Source organism: Candoia aspera, chromosome 2 (assembly GCF_035149785.1).
Source record: "Candoia aspera isolate rCanAsp1 chromosome 2, rCanAsp1.hap2, whole genome shotgun sequence".
Taxonomy (NCBI): Eukaryota; Metazoa; Chordata; class Lepidosauria; order Squamata; family Boidae; genus Candoia; species Candoia aspera.
Window position 1 is genome coordinate 12366738 of NC_086154.1, and position 17426 is coordinate 12384163.

The 17426-nt window shown below is 49.8% G+C and overlaps 1 protein-coding gene across 1 annotated transcript; it reads left to right on the forward strand.

Moving 5' to 3' along the window:
* The first annotated feature begins 3174 nt into the window (after positions 1-3174).
* On the forward strand, positions 3175-17162 carry LOC134489873 (zinc finger protein 271-like). The gene is made up of 4 exons (XM_063292746.1): positions 3175-3296; positions 3910-5451; positions 6496-6501; positions 15634-17162. The coding sequence occupies exons 1-4, from the start codon at positions 3175-3177 to the stop codon at positions 16952-16954; spliced, it is 2991 nt and encodes a 996-aa protein (XP_063148816.1). The 3' UTR covers positions 16955-17162.
* Positions 17163-17426: the final 264 nt, after the last annotated feature.

A 17426-nucleotide genomic window follows, 5' to 3' on the forward strand; every position in this document is an offset into this window, starting at 1 on the left:
TGAGAAAGGCTAACTAAACGTTTCTGGCTATCAGCAGAAGTTCCCAGTAAGCTGCTGCAGGTCTTAAAAGATACAAAAAAGATAGGTGCCCTCAGATTTTATGAGAGAATCCGTTAGGGACAAGTGTGGCAGTAGTGTAAAGTTTCAGATGTAGGGGCTCTTCTGCCTTCCATTTGAACAGGGCTTCTTTTTAAGTTTTCCCTAAGAATGCCTACAAGTAAAGGGTGGAAAATGATTTGGAGCTGCTAAGTGGGATTCTAGCTATGCAGAGGAACGATCCTGATTTTGCTGAGTTCAGAAGACACCAAAGAATTCAAGGCTTGTTCATTGCAGGAACCCAATTCAGAGATCAGGTTATAATCCCCTTTTCCCCCCCAGTAGATCACTTTGCATATGATCCCTCTGCAGGAGCAGACCAACAGCCAGGACCAGGCCAGGGGTGGGGAGGAAGCAAGAGGCTCTTTTGGCCTTAGGCACAAGCTCTGAGTGGGTTCACACTTAATGGTGTGCAAAGTTGTTATAACTTCAGTATAAAATATTCCAAGTTGAATATTTTATATTCGAATTATATTTAATTCTCTCTTCCTTCCTCTCTCTCGCTCTTGGTGCTGCATTGTGCACACCTGTTACGACGTCCCATTTCGTTATTGGCAGGAGCTGCAAACGCTTCTTTCCCTAAGGATTTATTGTGTAAGTTTGCCATTTTGGGGGCATTGCCCACTCTAGGGCTCCATCCTCTTGGATACGGATGGTGCCAGTGCTTTCATATGAAGATCCACCCTGCAGCCAGGACTTTTCTCCTAGAAGATACAGATGGAGAAGCCCTGCTCAGGACCGCCAGTCTCTTGCTCTCGTCCCATTCTTGAATTTCTCCCCATATTTAGCGGTTGGTTCTGTAGTGTTGCCCGAAGATTTATCAGTTCTATTCAAAATATGTCCTGCATTCTGTGAAGAATTCCCTTCTTGTGATTAAACAGAGAAAAAGCTCCTTTAATTGGCTTTTCTCTTTTGTAAAGGAGCCATTGCACTTTTTCCTCTCTTTTTATGTTTTTTTTCCCCTTTAAATCCATTGTGAGCCAGCTTCCACATTCCCCAGCCATCTCGAGGGAGGAGGGCCTCTCCCAAAGCTTGTATTCGTGACACTGTAAGCAGCAGGGAGCGTTAATGCAGAGAGGATTGGTGGCCAAACAGAGGTGCCAATGGGGGCAGAGATGAAAATAACCAATGGCTGTTTGAAGCCTCCCTCAGCGCTAAATACGTAGCTGCCAACCAAACCGGACGTTAATATTGGGCCTTGTAGCCTCCTCTTGACTTTCGTGGTCCCTCCCCCTCTGAAATCTCTGCAAATTAGTGCCATTAGTGCTAGACAAAATGTTCCCATGTGAGTTTTTCCCCCCTTACTGGTGATCCTGGTTGGGAAAGAGGGTTGCACGAAATTCCCTCCGCTCGATTGGCGATGTGACCTGGAGCATTGTGGTGGAGTCCCACGGTGCCCGTGCCGAATGTCATTTCAGCCCTGGGGACGCTCAATTCTACCGGTGGAAAAGGGGCGTCAGCTTGTTTTTAGGGTGCAGCCCCCTTTTAAAGATGGAAACCCTGAAAACGGGAGAAGGAAGCCAGGAGAGCGACTCTCCTGCTCAGAACAAGGGATTCTCCGCATGTTTTGGGGAGAGCCGAGTTGGTCTGTGGCAGCCCCAAAGCTGAAGGCATTGAAGAGCAGCTTTTCAGACTGAGCCAGGCGTTTGAGTGCAACTGGTGGGACAGAGAAGGTGCTGCAGACTCCTCCTGACATGATGTCTGGGGTTAGAGATTGAGCACAAGCCAGGATCGCCAGCCAGTAATGCCAGGGGCAGAGGATGGTGGGTGTTGTAGTCCAAGGGCACCTGCAGGACTGTCTCGCCCTCCAAAGTGATGAATTACTAATTGGCAGTGTAAGTGCAGATTAGGGCATGCAACTTTCGTTTTCAATCTCAATCTCAGTCTCTTTTGATCCTTTGGCTTTCCTGGTGGGAGGGCGTGATGGGGTGATGCCCTCTTTCCGGGCCCGACCAGGACACTTTGGCATTGCTCAGCCCCATCGCCGCCCCCTCCCCACCCGGCTTAAGTGAACAGATTAAATGCAGAGAGCTTCTCCTTTCGACCTAGAGAAGAGAGAGCAGACAAGCTGAGGGAGGGAGGAAAAGGGAAACGTGGTCGAAGCCGCTTCCTGCCCCCTTTCGACCTAGAGAAGAGAGAGCAGACAAGCTGAGGGAGGGAGGAAAAGGGAAACGTGGTCGAAGCCGCTTCCTGCCCCACTCGCTGCCCTTCCCAGTGTCCAGCCGCTCTTGCGTACCTGGGCTGCACAATCCCACCCCCAGTGGGAAGGGGCACGGAAGGGGTGCCAGGTGGGCATCTATCTTCCAAGAGGGCGATTGGATCCTGAACGGAGGGGGGTGCAATCAGGAGGAGGAGGGGGGAGTTCCCAGGTGCAAGAAGGGAAGGGGGGAGTCCTTGGGGGTGGGCGAGTAGATGGGCTGTTACCAGCGCTGCCCCCCACCCCTGCTCGCCTTCTGATTCCCCGCCTTATTCACGAGGTTTTCCGCTTGTCCTCCGGAGCTGCTGCTTCTGCAGACGGCCCTCTGCTCTCCTTGAAATCCACCCTCTGAGGCCCCCTCCAGCTCCCAGCACGAGGCTGCCTGGGGTTTTCCGGAAGGTTGGGGACTACCGTGCCCACCTTCCCTTGTCCCTGCCAGGGTGATGAGGTCCCAAAGGCCTGGAGGGGCAGTAGAGGAGGATCTTCGGTTCAGACGGCAGGTAGGTTGGAGGTGCGGGCATGAACCGTGCTCGGCGGAGGCAAGGTCGTCTTGCTCAGTTGCAGTGGCAATGAGTGGGGACACCCAAAATAACCGTTAGGGATAAATCGTCATGCAGAAAATTTACTGATCGGATGGCTCGGAGTCGGAAAGAACTTGATGGCACAGAATCCATGAAAAAATTTCGCCAGCGCCTTAAGGTAGAGATCGCAGGAGTGTGTTTTGCAGCCTCTTGTCGCCAGAGGGCGCTCTGGAAACACGCAACCCCCGCGCCTGGAAAGCTGTCAGTAGAGTAGCGGCGTCTGTGGTTGCTGAGGCCCGACATCCGACGGGAGGGGGAGCGGGGGAGCTGGAACAATAGAGTATAGGATTGCTAGAGGGGATGCGGGAGGAGAGGCGGAGGGCAGGGGAACTTCCTGTCCCGGCTCCCTCCTGGCGGGAGAGCGGCGCGGAGGGGCTCTGTGTGGTGTTCCCGGGGTTGGTCGGAGCAGCCGCGGCCGGAAGGTGAGCGGAGGACGGGCGGGAGGAGAGGCTGGGAGGGAGCGGGGCTGCCTGGTTTCCTCCGCGGGGGGGAATCGGATGAGCAACTCCGCTGCAAAGTGCCAGCTGTGTGTGTTTCTGTCTTTCTCTCTGTGTGCACGTGTGCGTGTGTGTGTGTGTGTGTAGAATCCGTCCCCAGCACTTGCAGAGATCCTTGATGATAACCCTGCTCAGTGCTCAGAATCTGTGGCTGACCCAGGCCAAAAAGTGAATGTCTGGATTGGAACGTGGATCTCGCTAGTCTTCCGTGTGTCAAATGAATCATAATGAAAGGTAGAGGTTAATCTGGCCTTTTGGTACTTTGCTTTTCCATTGTAATGTATGCTTTTTGTTGTAGTTGCTTTCACACGTTGTTCAGCCGTTTTATAAACAATAATAAAACTTAACGCTTTTATGTAATCTTATAGACAAAAGGGATGCCAGTCAGAGCCTTCTGGACAACTGAGAATCAGGAGCAGCATTAAAAAGGAAAGCAAACCAAGCCAGGAATCAAAATCTTTCCACTTCCTGCAGAAAAGCACAAAACCCTTCTCCTTCCCCAGCAGATGAGGGAGAGGAAAAGAGGAAGAGTGTTTTGAGCTGCAAAAATTGAGTATGTTGAACTCAAGGAAACCTTACCTGGAAAAGTCAAGGGGGACAGTTTCCAAATTCAGAGAAAGAGAGAACGATGTGGGAGAAGTAGAGATTGTAGATCCCGGCTGATTATTCAGGAGAGGATCCACACCAGAGAAAAGCCATACAAATGCTGCAAATGTGGCAAAAGCTTTACTTGCAAGAGCTCCCTGGTGATTCATCGAAGGACCCACACTGGAGAGAAGCTAAAGCAGTGCTCTCAATGTGGCAAAAGCTTTAGCAGGCATGCCAGCCTGGAGCATCACAGGAGGACTCACACAGGAGAGAAACCGTATGAGTGTCCGGATTGTGGGAAAAGTTTCAGTTGGAATTCCCAGCTGGTGATTCACCAGAGGACTCATACTGGAGAGAAACCGTTTGAGTGCCCGGATTGTGGGAAAAGTTTCAGTGTCAAATCCAGCCTGCTGGTACACCAGACGACTCATACCGGAGAGAAACCGTATGAGTGTCCGGATTGTGGGAAAAGTTTCATTCGGAATTCCCACCTGGTGAGACACCAGAGGACTCACACAGGAGAGAAACCGCATCCGTGTCTGGATTGTGGGAAAAGTTTCAGTCAGAATTCCAACCTGGTGAGACATCAGAAGACTCACACAGGAGAGAAACCATATGAGTGTCTGGATTGTGGGAAGCGTTTCAATCAGAATTCCAACCTGGTGATACACCATAGGACTCACACAGGAGAGAAACCATCTGAGTGTCCAGATTGTGGGAAGCGTTTCAGTCAGAATTCACAGCTGGTGATGCACAAGAGGACTCACACAGGAGAGAAACCGTATGAGTGTTTGGATTGTGGGAAAAGTTTCAGTCTGAATTCCAACCTGGTGATACACCAGAGGACTCACACAGGAGAGAAACCGTATGAGTGTCTGGATTGTGGGAAAAGTTTCAGTCTGAATTCCAACCTGGTGATACACCAGAGGACTCACACAGGAGAGAAACCGTATGAGTGTCTGGATTGTGGGAAAAATTTCAGTAAGAATTCCAGTCTAGTAATACACCAGAGGACTCACACAGGAGAGAAACCGTATATGTGTTTGGATTGTGGGAAAAGTTTCAGTCAGAGTTTCGACATGGTTAAACACCGGAGGACTCACACAGGAGAGAAACCGTATGAGTGTCCGGATTGTGGGAAAAGTTTCAGTCGGAGTTTCGACATGGTGAGACACCGGAGGACTCATACAGGAGAGAAACCATATGAGTGTCTGGATTGTGGGAAGTGTTTCAGTCAGAATTCCCAGCTGGTGATACACCAGAGGACTCACACAGGAGAGAAACCGCATAAGTGTCTGAATTGTGGGAAGTGTTTCAGTCGGAATTCCCAGCTGGTGATACACCAGAGGACTCACACAGGAGAGAAACCATATGAGTGCCTGGATTGTGGGAAAAGTTTCAGTGAGAATTCCCAGCTGGTGACACACCAGAGGATTCTCACAGGAGAGAAACCATATGAGTGTCCAGATTGTGGGAAAGATTTCAGACTTAGGTCTAGCCTTATAAATCATGTAGGTTTACACATAGGAGAGAAACCGTTCAAATGCCCAGACTGTGGACGGTGCTTCACAAACAATTCTTCCCTCAGCAGACACAAGAAAAGGCACATGAGGCAGAAGGTGAGGAATGTAGAGAAGGCTTGAATTTCATATCTTGTCATGTTCCCCATTTCAATGTTCTGTTAACATCGTAACATTTCACATGTCAAACCGTTTTTCCGTGTATACCCGCCTTGCTCATGGCTGGGTTTTTTCCATTTCTGCGCTCTGCTTTGTTTTGGAACTTTGGAATGTATGTTTGGGTTTGCACTCCTGTTCAAGGTTACTTTCCCAGGCGCGTGTAACGGATCCTAGCACCTGGGAGGGGGTGCGTGCTGACGGGTGCTTGGGGCGGGACTGAATTGAAGGCAAGGCTTTTAAGTTTTTATTTCGCACGCTTTGGCTCATTCTCACCTTCTCTGTATTTGCATACTATTCCTTTAATAAATCAGTTATCCTTAAGCCTGAGCTTGTGAGACTGAGTATTTGGGATTAGGCAACTATTACATAAAGCTGAGAATCATTTATATCATTTCCGCTAGCCCCATCCAAAGTTTGGGTAAAGAGGAGCGCTAGCGATGATCGAACCTCCGCTTCGCGAGGGTGAAGGGAGCGAAGAAGAGCCGGACTCGACGAAGACTCTGCTAGCTCCAACTTCGAGAGCGCAAAGGGCAGCACGTCGGGAGAGGCGAGAGGTCCAATTGGATGAGCTATTGTTTGCAGTGCAGGGCGCCACGGGGTGAACCCCAACTCGAAGTGGAAGCAGCACTGGGGAGGGGATCTCCACAACCATCCTGGGAACCCGAAATCCCCTTATCACCGAGGGTGGTGGTGACCAATAGACCCTTGGAAGAGCCTGTCACCCCTGCCCGCATGAAAGCAATAGAGGACAAAATGGATATGATAGTGACCCTATTAAAGGATATCCCCAGGGGCCCGGGGTCCCTACAGGAAGACTGGGAAGAAGACCCCTCTCAGCTGGCTTTCCCAAGACAGAGGTCCCTGTCATCATTCCGGGGAAGAAGTAAGACTCGGGCTCCCCGTCAATTGGGAGGAAGGGAGCTGGGGGCATCCAGAGATCGACCCCCACTGGGAGCTCGATGGACGCTGTTGTATGCAGAGCCACCACAGCCGGTGGAGCCGGTAAGAACCTTTCCACCCTTTGGGGTGAAGTTTGATGGGGATCCTACCACGCTCTCCTTCTTCATCACAAATGCTAGACATTATATGGAGGATTGGGGGCGAAGTTTTCGGTCAGAACAGGGCAAGATTAATTTTATTGCCAACAAGCTGAAGGGGAGGGCAGCGGATTGGTACGTACAGCTGTGCCAAGCGGAGGCCACGGAGTTAGAGGACTTTGATGAGTTTCTGTGGTCACTTAAACAGCACTTTGAAGACCCACTGGCTCAAGAGAGAGCGAAAAGCTCCCTGAGAAAACTTTATCAAGGAACCCTCTCTGTCGCAGACTATGCTTTGGAATTTAAAGCCCTGGCGGGAAAGGTGGAGGACTGGTCCCAATCAACCTTGGTAGAGATGTTCAAACAAGGGCTGGAGACGGAAATCCTCCGTTGGGCTTTGTGTAGGGACGATCCTAAAACTTTATACGGCTGGATTCAGTTGGCGGGCAGTGCGGAAAACGCTCTGCAAATGTATGCCCATAGTAAGGAACTGAGACAAACCCGAATCGCGAAGGGAGCTTGTGCTACGGGATATTCGAGTCGCCCTAAACCAAAAGCCTGGGAGGAAGAAAGGGAGCGACGATTTGCAAAAGGTCAGTGCTTGAGATGCGGGAAAGATGGGCATCGTGCCACTTCGTGCCCAAGATGCTGACCAGAGGAACGGCCAGGAAAAGCGCCAGGGAAATCGCCATCCCTCCCGCGCAAGATGAAGGCTGCATGCGCCGAACTCGACCCTCCAGACCTTCCATTCGGGGAAGAGGAAGAGGAATTACAGTTCGACCAGCTGGCGGGAAAAGGCTACCACCTGCTCTGAAGGGCGCCGTTGGGCAGGTGGAAGAAACCGGGTGCGACCATGATTCGGTGAGTGGGAACTTCCCTACAATGACTGTCAAAGTAAAATTGGGCTCTAGAACCAAAACTGTTGAACTCTGGGCCATGCTGGACTTGGGTTGCTCCCGTTCGCTGATGCATCCTGATGTTGTAGCTGCCCTAGAATTACCCACGTTCCCTTTGCCATGGCCCATGATCTTCACGCAATTGGATGGAACCATGGCGGGGGGGAAAGCAGTCACCCACTCTACAGGACTGGTGGCTTTACAGATGGGTACCCATTGGGAGAAATTGCCTTTTGTCATAGCTCCAGTGGGGGGCCCTTTGGTGATTTTAGGAATGCCTTGGTTTGTGCAACAAAACCCTTTCATCAACTGGCTGCACAGAACTGTAACGTTTGCTGATGGATTTTATAAGGTACCTGAAAAGGACTTGTTAGAGGACATGGAGGGAGGACGGGTGGCTAACACGACAATACAAACGCTTACGCCGCTAGAAGGATTGCCCAACCAATACCAGGATCTGGCTGATGTGTTTGGGGAGAAGGAAGCAGATGGCTTGCCACCTCACCGGAAAACAGACTGTGCCATTGAATTTCTCCCTAATGTAAAGTTACCTCACCCAAAAATCTATCCCATGTCTCCCAAAGAGCTAACTACGCTGAGGGAATTCATTGACAAAAACCTGGCTAGGGGTTTCATTGAGCCTGCAAACTCCCCGGTGGGGGCCCCTGTTCTCTTTAGACCAAAAAAGGATGGCTCCTTGAGGCTGTGTACCAATTTCCGCGGGCTCAATGCAGTCTCAATATTAAATAAATATCCTTTGCCCCTTATCAAAGATATGTTATCACATCTGGCCAGAGGCAAAATCTTCTCAAAATTGGATCTGAGAGAAGCCTATTTTTGCATTTGCATAAGGGAAGGGGATGAGTGGAAAACAGCGTTTAACTCTCCTCTTGGGGCTTTCCAATACAAAGTCCTGCCCTTTGGTTTATCGGGGGCACCTGGGGTTTTTATGCAACTTATCAATGAGGTCTTGCACGACCACCTGTTTAAGGGAGTACTGGTGTATTTGGATGATGTATTGATTTATACTGAAACCATGTCAGAACATATTCACTTGGTGTGTCAAGTGCTTACTAAATTGAGAAAAGCTGAGTTGTATGCTAAACTGTCCAAGTGTGCCTTCCATCAATCACAAATCGATTATCTAGGATATAGAATTTCCGCTAAGGGTATTGAAATGGACCCTGCCAAGGTTGAAGCGATTGTGGCATGGGAGCCTCCACGTACCAGGAGGCAATTACAAAGTTTCCTTGGATTTGCCAATTTCTACAGGGCATTTGCCCAAAATTTTGCAGAAATCGCCCTCCCCCTTACTGAACTGTTAAAAACTAAAGCGCAGGGGGATATGCGACGCTCTAAAAACCCGGGAGCGCTCCTTAAATGGACTCCAACTTGCCAACAGGCATTCGAGGCGCTCAAACAAATCTTCACTACCGAACCCATTTTGCAGCATCCAGACCCCACCAAGCCTTTCGTAGTACAGGTGGATGCCTCCGATTTCCGTCGGGGCAGTACCGCTCCAGTCAGACCAGTCTGACACCTTAAAACCCTGTGCTTGCCTCTCTCGCAAGTTCACTGAAACAGAGAGACGGTGGCATGTTTGGGAAAAAGAGGCTTTTGCTGTAAAAACCGCTTTAGAAACTTGGCGCCACTTATTAGAAGGGGCTTCAAACCCTTTTGAAGTCTGGACTGACCATAAGAACCTGGAAGCATTAAGCACCAGTCGAAAACTCAGCCCCAAACAACTTCGCTGGGCTGAATTTTTCAGTCGTTTTGATTTTACCCTCAAATTCATACCAGGCAAGAAAAACTTTTTAGCTGATGCGCTGTCACGCAGACCCCAAGATGCTGGCCCAGGGCCATTGGTGCAGGGTACTGTGTGGACGGAAAAGCAACTGAGTCTGGCAGCGGTGACACGCAGCCAAGCGCGAGCGCAACAAACTCAACCTCAAGCCGCTCCGCCTCCCTCCCGGTCACCGCGCTTGCCAATTCCATCAGACTTGCAACAACAGTTGCTATTCCACCTTAAAAATGATACTTGGTTGCAAGCAAACCTCCACACTGTAACTTTCACTGACAATTTTGCTTGGCGAAACGATCGTCTCTATGTGCCTGACGCTTTGCGGAAAACGATCCTCCAGCGTTGCCACGACGACAAGTTGGCTGGACATTTTGGATATCTTAAAACACTTCACCTAGTTAGGCGTCAATTCTGGTGGCCAACTTTGCTAAAGGACCTTAAGGCATATGTCACTGCATGCCCTGTCTGCGCGGCTACAAAGCGCAAGACAGGCAAGCCGCAGGGTCTCCTCCAACCGGTTGCCACCCCGTCCTTCCCATGGCAGGACATATCCATGGACTTTATTGTCGACCTGCCGCCCAGTCAACGAAAAACTATCATTTGGGTGGTCAAAGATTTTTTTTCTAAGCAAGCGCATTTCATCCCATGCGCCTCTATCCCCACTGCGCAACAGCTGGCACGCCTCTTCCTCGTTCACGTGTACCGCCTTCACGGAATCCCCGCCCGTTTGGTGAGTGACAGGGGCACACAATTTACGTCACAGTTTTGGCGGGCATTTTTGAAACTGCTTGGCACCAAGCAAGCCCTCTCCACCACTTGGCATCTGGAAACGGATGGATCTACTGAAGCAGTTAATTCTACTCTTGAGCAATACCTTCGAGCTTTTGTCAATTACCAACAGGACAACTAGGTGGACTTACTCCCATTTGCTGAAGTCGCTTATAACAACGCCGTGCATCAAAGCATTGGTCAAGTTCCCTTTAAAGCTGTCTTTGGGCGTGAGTTCGTCCCGATCCCTGAACTCCCACACCCGCAGCCGCTTCCAGCCTCTCTCACTGACTGGGCTGACACTCTCAAAGACTCGTGGCTAAACATTCAACAAGCTCTAAACCATGCCCAGACCACCTACAAACGCCATGCCTACTTTTGCTGTGGGTGATAAAGTCTACTTATTGACAAAATTCATCAAATCACCACAACCCTCCAAGAAACTTGGCCCTAAATTTGTGGGTCCTTTTCCCATTGTTGCACAAATTAACCCTGTTACTTTTAAACTGGATTTACCCCATAACCTCAAGCGTTTACATCCTGTTTTCCATTGCAGCTTGCTCAAACCCTACCTGCAGTTGGACCACTGGCATCCCCAACTGGCTCCACCACCTCCGATCATGATTGATGGCCAACAACACTTCGAGGTTACTGAAATCCTTGACTCCCGCCGCCAGCGTTCCACTTTGCAGTACCTCGTTCGCTGGAAGCATTTCCCTCATCCTGAATGGGTTTCTGCCCCCGATGTCCGCTCACCCCGCCTGGTTGCCTGTTTTCACTCTACCTACCCCGACAAACCTGCTCCTTAGCACTGTTCTGGGGGGGGGGGGCGATATGTCATGTTCCCATTTCAATGTTCTGTTAACATCGTAACGTTTCACATGTCAAACCGTTTTTCCGTGTATACCCGCCTGGCTCATTTCTGGGTTTTTCCATTCCTGCGCTCTGCTTTGTTTTGGAACTTTGGAATGTATGTTTGGGTTTGCACTCCTGTTCAAGGTTACTTTCCCAGGCGCGTGTAACGAATCCTAGCACCTGGGAGGGGGTGCGTGCTGACGGGTGCTTGGGGCGGGACTGAATTGAAGGCAAGGCTTTTAAGTTTTTATTTCGCACGCTTTGGCTCATTCTCAGCTTTCTCTGTATTTGCATACTATTCCTTTAATAAATCAGTTATCCTTAAGCCCAAGCTTGTGAGACTGAGTATTTGGGATTAGGCAACCATTACACATCCCATCTACCTTTGGGCATCCCCCTGAAAAGTTACGTATTTAATTTCTGGCCTGATTCTTTGTAGTCAAATACGTCTCAGTATTAGAGATGAGAGGGGAGAGAAAAAAAATGGAAAATGTTAGTTTGAGAAAGGCTAACTAAACGTTTCTGGCTATCAGCAGAAGTTCCCAGTAAGCTGCTGCAGGTCTTAAAAGATACAAAAAAGATAGGTGGACTCAGATTTTATGAGAGAATCCGTTAGGGACAAGCGTGGCAGTAGTGTAAAGTTTCAGATGTAGAGGCTCTTCTGCCTTGCAGTTGAACAGGGCTTCTTTTTAGGTTTTCCCTAAGAATGCCTACAAGGAAAGGGTGGAAAATGATTTGGAGCTGCTAAGTGGGATTTTAGCTATGCAGAGGAATGATCCTGATTTTGCTGAGTTCAGAAGACACCAAAGAATTCAAGGCTTGTTCATTGCAGGAACCCAATTCAGAGATCAGGTTATTATAATCCCCTTTTTCCCCCAGTAGATCACTTTGCATATGATCCCTCTGCAGGAGGAGACCCAACAGCCAGGACCGGGCCAGGGGTGGGGAGGAAGCAAGAGGCTCTTTTGGCCTTAGGCACAAGCTCCGAGTGGGTTCACATTTAATGGTCTGCAAAGTTGTTATAACTTCAATATAAAATATTCCAAGCTGAATATTTTATATTCGAATTATATTTAATTCTCTCTTCCTTCCTCTCTCTCGCTCTTGGTGCTGCATTGTGCACACCTGTTACGACGTCCCATTTCATTATTGGCAGGAGCTGCAAACGCTTCGTTCCCTAAGGATTTATTGTGTAAGTTTGCCATTTTGGGGGCATTGCCCACTCTAGCGCTCCATCGTCTTGGATACGGATGGTGTCAGTGCTTTTATATGAAGATCCATCCTGCAGCCAGGACTTTTCTCCTAGAAGATAGAGATGGAGAAGCCCTGCTCAGGACCGCCAGTCTCTTGCTCTCGTCCCGTTCTTGAATTTCTCCCCATATTTAGCGGTTGGTTCTGTAGTGTTCCCCGAAGATTGATCAGTTCTATTCAAAATATGTCCTGCATTCTGTGAAGAATTCCCTTCTTGTGATTAAACAGAGAAAAAGCTTCTTTAATTGGCTTTTCTCTTTTGTAAAGGAGCCATTGCACTTTTTCCTCTCTTTTTATGTTTTTTTTTCCTTTAAAGCCATTGTGAGCCAGCTTCCACATTCCCCAGCAATCTCGAGGGAGGAGGGCCTCTCCCAAAGCTTGTATTCGTGACGCTGTAAGCAGCAGGGAGCGTTAATGCAGAGAGGATTGGTGGCCAGACAGAGGTGCCAATGGGGGCAGAGATGAAAATAACCGATGGCTGTTTGAAGCCTCCCTCAGCGCTGAATACGTAGCTGCCAACCAAACCGGACGTTAATATTGGGCCTTGTAGCCTCCTCTTGACTTTCGTGGTCCCTCCCCCTCTGAAATCTCTGCAAATTAGTGCCATTAGTGATAGAGAATTTGTTCCCATGTGAGTTTTCCCCCCCTTATTCGTGATCCTGGTTGGGAAAGAGGGTTGCACGAAATTCCCTCCGCTCGATTGGCGATGTGACCTGGAGCATTGTGGTGGAGTCCCATGGTGCCCGTGCCAAATGTCATTTCAGCCTTGGGGACACTCAATTCTACCGGTGGAAAAGGGGCGTCACCTTGTTTTTAGGGTGCAGCCCCCTTTTAAAGATGGAAACCTTGAAAACGGGAGAAGGAAGCCAGGAGAGCAACTGTCCTGCTCAGAACAAGGGATTCTCCGCATGTTTTGGGGAGAGCCGAGTTGGTCTGTGGCAGCCCCAAAGCTGAAGGCATCGAGTGGCTTTTCAGACTGAGCCAGGCATTTGAGTGCAACTGGTAGGACAGAGAAGGTGCTGCAGACTCCTGACATAATGTCTGGGGTTAGAGATTGAGCACAAGCCAGGATCGCCAGCCAGTAATGCCAGGGGCAGAGGATGGTGGGTGTTGTAGTCCAAGGACACCTGCAAGACTGTCTCGCCCTCCATAGTGATGAATTACTAATTGGCAGTGTAAGTGCAGATTAGGGCATGCAACTTTCGTTTTCAATCTCAATCTGTCTCTTTTGATCATTTGGCTTTCCTGGTGGGAGGGCGTGATGGGGTGATGCCCTCTTACCGGGCCCGACCAGGACACTTTGGCATTGCTCAGCCCCACCGCCGCCCCCTCCCCACCCGGCTTAAGTGAAGAGATTAAACGCAGAGAGCTTCTCCTTTCGACCTAGAGAAGAGAGAGCAGACAAGCTGAGGGAGGGAGGAAAAGGGAAATGTGGTCGAAGCCGCTTCCTGCCCCACCCGCTGCCCTTCCCAGTGTCCAGCCGCTCTTGCGTACCTGGGCTGCACAATCCCACCCCCAGTGGGAAGGGGCACGGAAGGGGTGCCAGGTGGGCATCTATCTTCCAAGAGGGCGATTGGATCCTGAACGGAGGGGGGTGCAGTCAGGAGGAGGAGGGGGGAATCCCCAGGTGCAAGAAGGGAAGGGGGGAGTCCTTGGGGGTGGGGGAGTAGATGGGCTGTTACCAGCGCTGCCCCCCACCCCTGCTCGCCTTCTGATTCCCTGCCTTATTCACGAGGTTTTCCGCTTGTCCTCCGGAGCTGCTGCTTCTGCAGACGGCCCTCTGCTCTCCTTGAAACCCACCCTCTGAGCCCCCCTCGCCCCTCCAGCTCCCAGCACGAGGCTGCCTGGGGTTTTCCGGAAGGTTGGGGACTACCGTGCCCACCTTCCCTTGTCCCTGCCTGGGTGATGAGGTCCCAGAGGCCTGGAGGGGCAGTAGAGGAGGATCTTCGGTTCAGAGGGCAGGTAGGTTGGAGGTGCCCCCTCCGTGGGCGTGAACCTGCTCGGCGGAGGCAAGGTCGTCTTGCTCAGTTGCAATGGCAATGAATACACCCTTGGGAGACCTGACAGAACAGGTTAGCGATAGATCATCATGCAGAAAATCTACTGATCGGATGGCTCGGAGTCGGAAAGGACTTGATGGCACAGAATCCATCAAAAAAATCTCGCCAGCGCCTTAAGCTAGAGATCGCAGGAGTGTGTTTTGCAGCCTCTTGTCGCCAGAGGGCGCTCTGGAAACACGCAACCCCCGCGCCTGGAAAGCTGTCAGTAGAGTGGCGGCGTCTGTGGTTGCTGAGGGCCGACATCCGACGGGAGGGGGAGCGGGGGAGCTGGAACAATAGAGTATAGGATTGCTAGAGGGGATGCGGGAGGAGAGGCGGAGGGCAGGGGAACTTCCTGTTCCGGCTCCCTCCTGGTGGGAGATCGGCGCGGAGGGGCTCTGTGTGGTGTTCCCGGGGTTGGTCGGGGCAGCCGCGGCCGGAAGGTGAGCGGAGGACGGGCGGGAGGAGAGGCCGGGAGCGAGCGGGGCTGCCTCGTTTCCTCCGCGGGGGGGAATCGGATGAGCAACTCCGCTGCAAAGTGCCAGCTGTGTGTGTTTCTGTCTTTCTCTCTGTGTGCACGTGTGCGTGTGTGTGTGTGTGTGTGTGTAGAATCCGTCCCCAGCACTTGCAGAGATCCTTGATGATAACCCTCCGCAGTGCTCAGAATCTGTGGCTGGCCCAGGCCAAAAAGTGAATGTCTGGATTGGAACGTGGATCTCGCTAGTCTTCCGCGTGTCCAATGAATCATAATGAAAGGTAGAGGTTAATCTGGCCTTTTGGTACTTTGCTTTTCCATTGTAATGTATGCTTTTTGTTGTAGTTGCTTTCACACGTTGTTCAGCCGTTTTATAAACAATAATAAAACTTAACGCTTTTATGTAACCTTATAGACAAAAGGGATGCCAGAAAGAGCCTTCTGGACATTTGAGAATCAGGAGCAGCATTAAAAAGGAAAGCACATCAAGCCAGGAATCAAAATCTTTCCACTTCCTGCAGAAAAGCACAAAACCCTTCTCCTTCCCCAGCAGATGAGGGAGAGGAAAAGAGGAAGAGTGTTTTGAGCTGCAAAAATTGAGTATGTTGAACTCAAGGAAACCTTACCTGGAAAAGTCAAGGGGGACAGTTTCCAAATTCAGAGAAAGAGAGAACGATGTGGGAGAAGTAGAGATTGTAGATCCCGGCTGATTATTCAGGAGAGGATCCACACCAGAGAAAAGCCATACAAATGCTGCAAATGTGGCAAAAGCTTTACTTGCAAGAGCTCCCTGGTGATTCATCGAAGGACCCACACTGGAGAGAAGCTAAAGCAGTGCTCTCAATGTGGCAAAAGCTTTAGCAGGCATGCCAGCCTGGTGTATCACAGGAGGACTCACACAGGAGAGAAACCGTATGAGTGTCCGGATTGTGGGAAAAGTTTCAGTCAGAATTTCAGTCTAGTAATACACCAGAGGACTCACACAGGAGAGAAACCGTGTATGTGTTTGGATTGTGGGAAAAGTTTCAGTCAGAATTCACAGCTGGTGATGCACAAGAGGACTCACACAGGAGAGAAACCGTATATATGTTTGGATTGTGGGAAAAGTTTCAGTTGGAATTCCCAGCTGGTGATTCACCAGAGGACTCATACTGGAGAGAAACCGTATGAGTGCCTGGATTGTGGGAAAAGTTTCAGTGTCAAATCCAGCCTGCTGGTGCACCAGAGGACTCATACCGGAGAGAAACCGTATGAGTGTCCGGATTGTGGGAAAAGTTTCAGTCAGAGTTTCGACATGGTGAGACACCAGAGGACTCACACAGGAGAGAAACCGTATGAGTGTCCGGATTGTGGGAAAAGTTTCAGTCAGAATTTCAGTCTAGTAATACACCAGAGGACTCACACAGGAGAGAAACCATATATGTGTTTGGATTGTGGGAAAAGTTTCAGTGAGAATTCACAGCTGGTGATGCACAAGAGGACTCACACAGGAGAGAAACCGTATATGTGTTTGGATTGTGGGAAAAGTTTCAGTTGGAATTCCCAGCTCGTGATTCACCAGAGGACTCATACTGGAGAGAAACCGTATGAGTGCCCAGATTGTGGGAAAAGTTTCAGTGTCAAATCCAGCCTGCTGGTGCACCAGACGACTCATACCGGAGAGAAACCGTATGAGTGTGTGGATTGTGGGAAAAGTTTCATTCGGAATTCCCACCTGGTGATACACCAGAGGACTCACACAGGAGAGAAACCGTATGAGTGTCCGGATTGTGGGAAAAGTTTCAGTCGGAATTCCCAGCTGGTGATACACCAGAGGACTGACACAGGAGAGAAACCATATGAGTGTCCGGATTGTGGGAAAAGTTTCATTCGGAATTCCCACCTGGTGATACACCAGAGGACTCACACAGGAGAGAAACCATATGAGTGTCCAGATTGTGGGAAAAGTTTCATTCGGAATTCCAACCTGGTGATACACCAGAGGACTCACACAGGAGAGAAACCATATGAGTGTCCAGATTGTGGGAAAGATTTCAGACTTAGGTCTAGCCTTATAAATCATGTAGGTTTACACATAGGAGAGAAACCGTTCAAATGCCCAGACTGTGGACGGTGCTTCACAAACAATTCCTCCCTCAGCAGACACAAGAAAAGGCACATGAGGCAGAACGTGAGGAATGTAGAGAAGGCTTGAATTTCACATCTCATCTACCTTTGGGCATCCCCCTGAAAAGTTACGTATTTAATTTCTGGCCTGATTCTTTGTAGTCAAATATGTCTCAGTATTAGAGATGAGGGGGGAGAGAAAAAAAATGGAAAATGTTAGTTTGAGAAAGGCTAACTAAACGTTTCTGGCTATCAGCAGAAGTTCCCAGTAAGCTGCTGCAGGTCTTAAAAGATACAAAAAAGATAGGTGCACTCAGATTTTATGAGAGAATCCGTTAGGGACAAGTGTGGCAGTAGTGTAAAGTTTCAGATGTAGAGGCTCTTCTGCCTTCCATTTGAACAGGGCTTCTTTTTAAGTTTTCCCTAAGAATGCCTACAAGTAAAGGGTGGAAAATGATTTGGAGCTGCTAAGTGGGATTCTAGCTATGCAGAGGAATGATCCTGATTTTGCTGACTTCAGAAGACACCAAAGAATTCAAGGCTTGTTCATTGCAGGAACC

Excerpts from the sequence above, each read along its gene's own strand:
- LOC134489873 (XM_063292746.1), top strand. The coding sequence starts at position 3,175 with ATGCGGGAGGAGAGGCGGAGGGCAGGGGAACTTCCTGTCCCGGCTCCC. Across the intron at positions 3,297-3,909 it reads GGAGCAGCCGCGGCCGGAAG|AGCTGCAAAAATTGAGTATG; the intron begins GTGAGCGGAGGA and ends AAGAGTGTTTTG.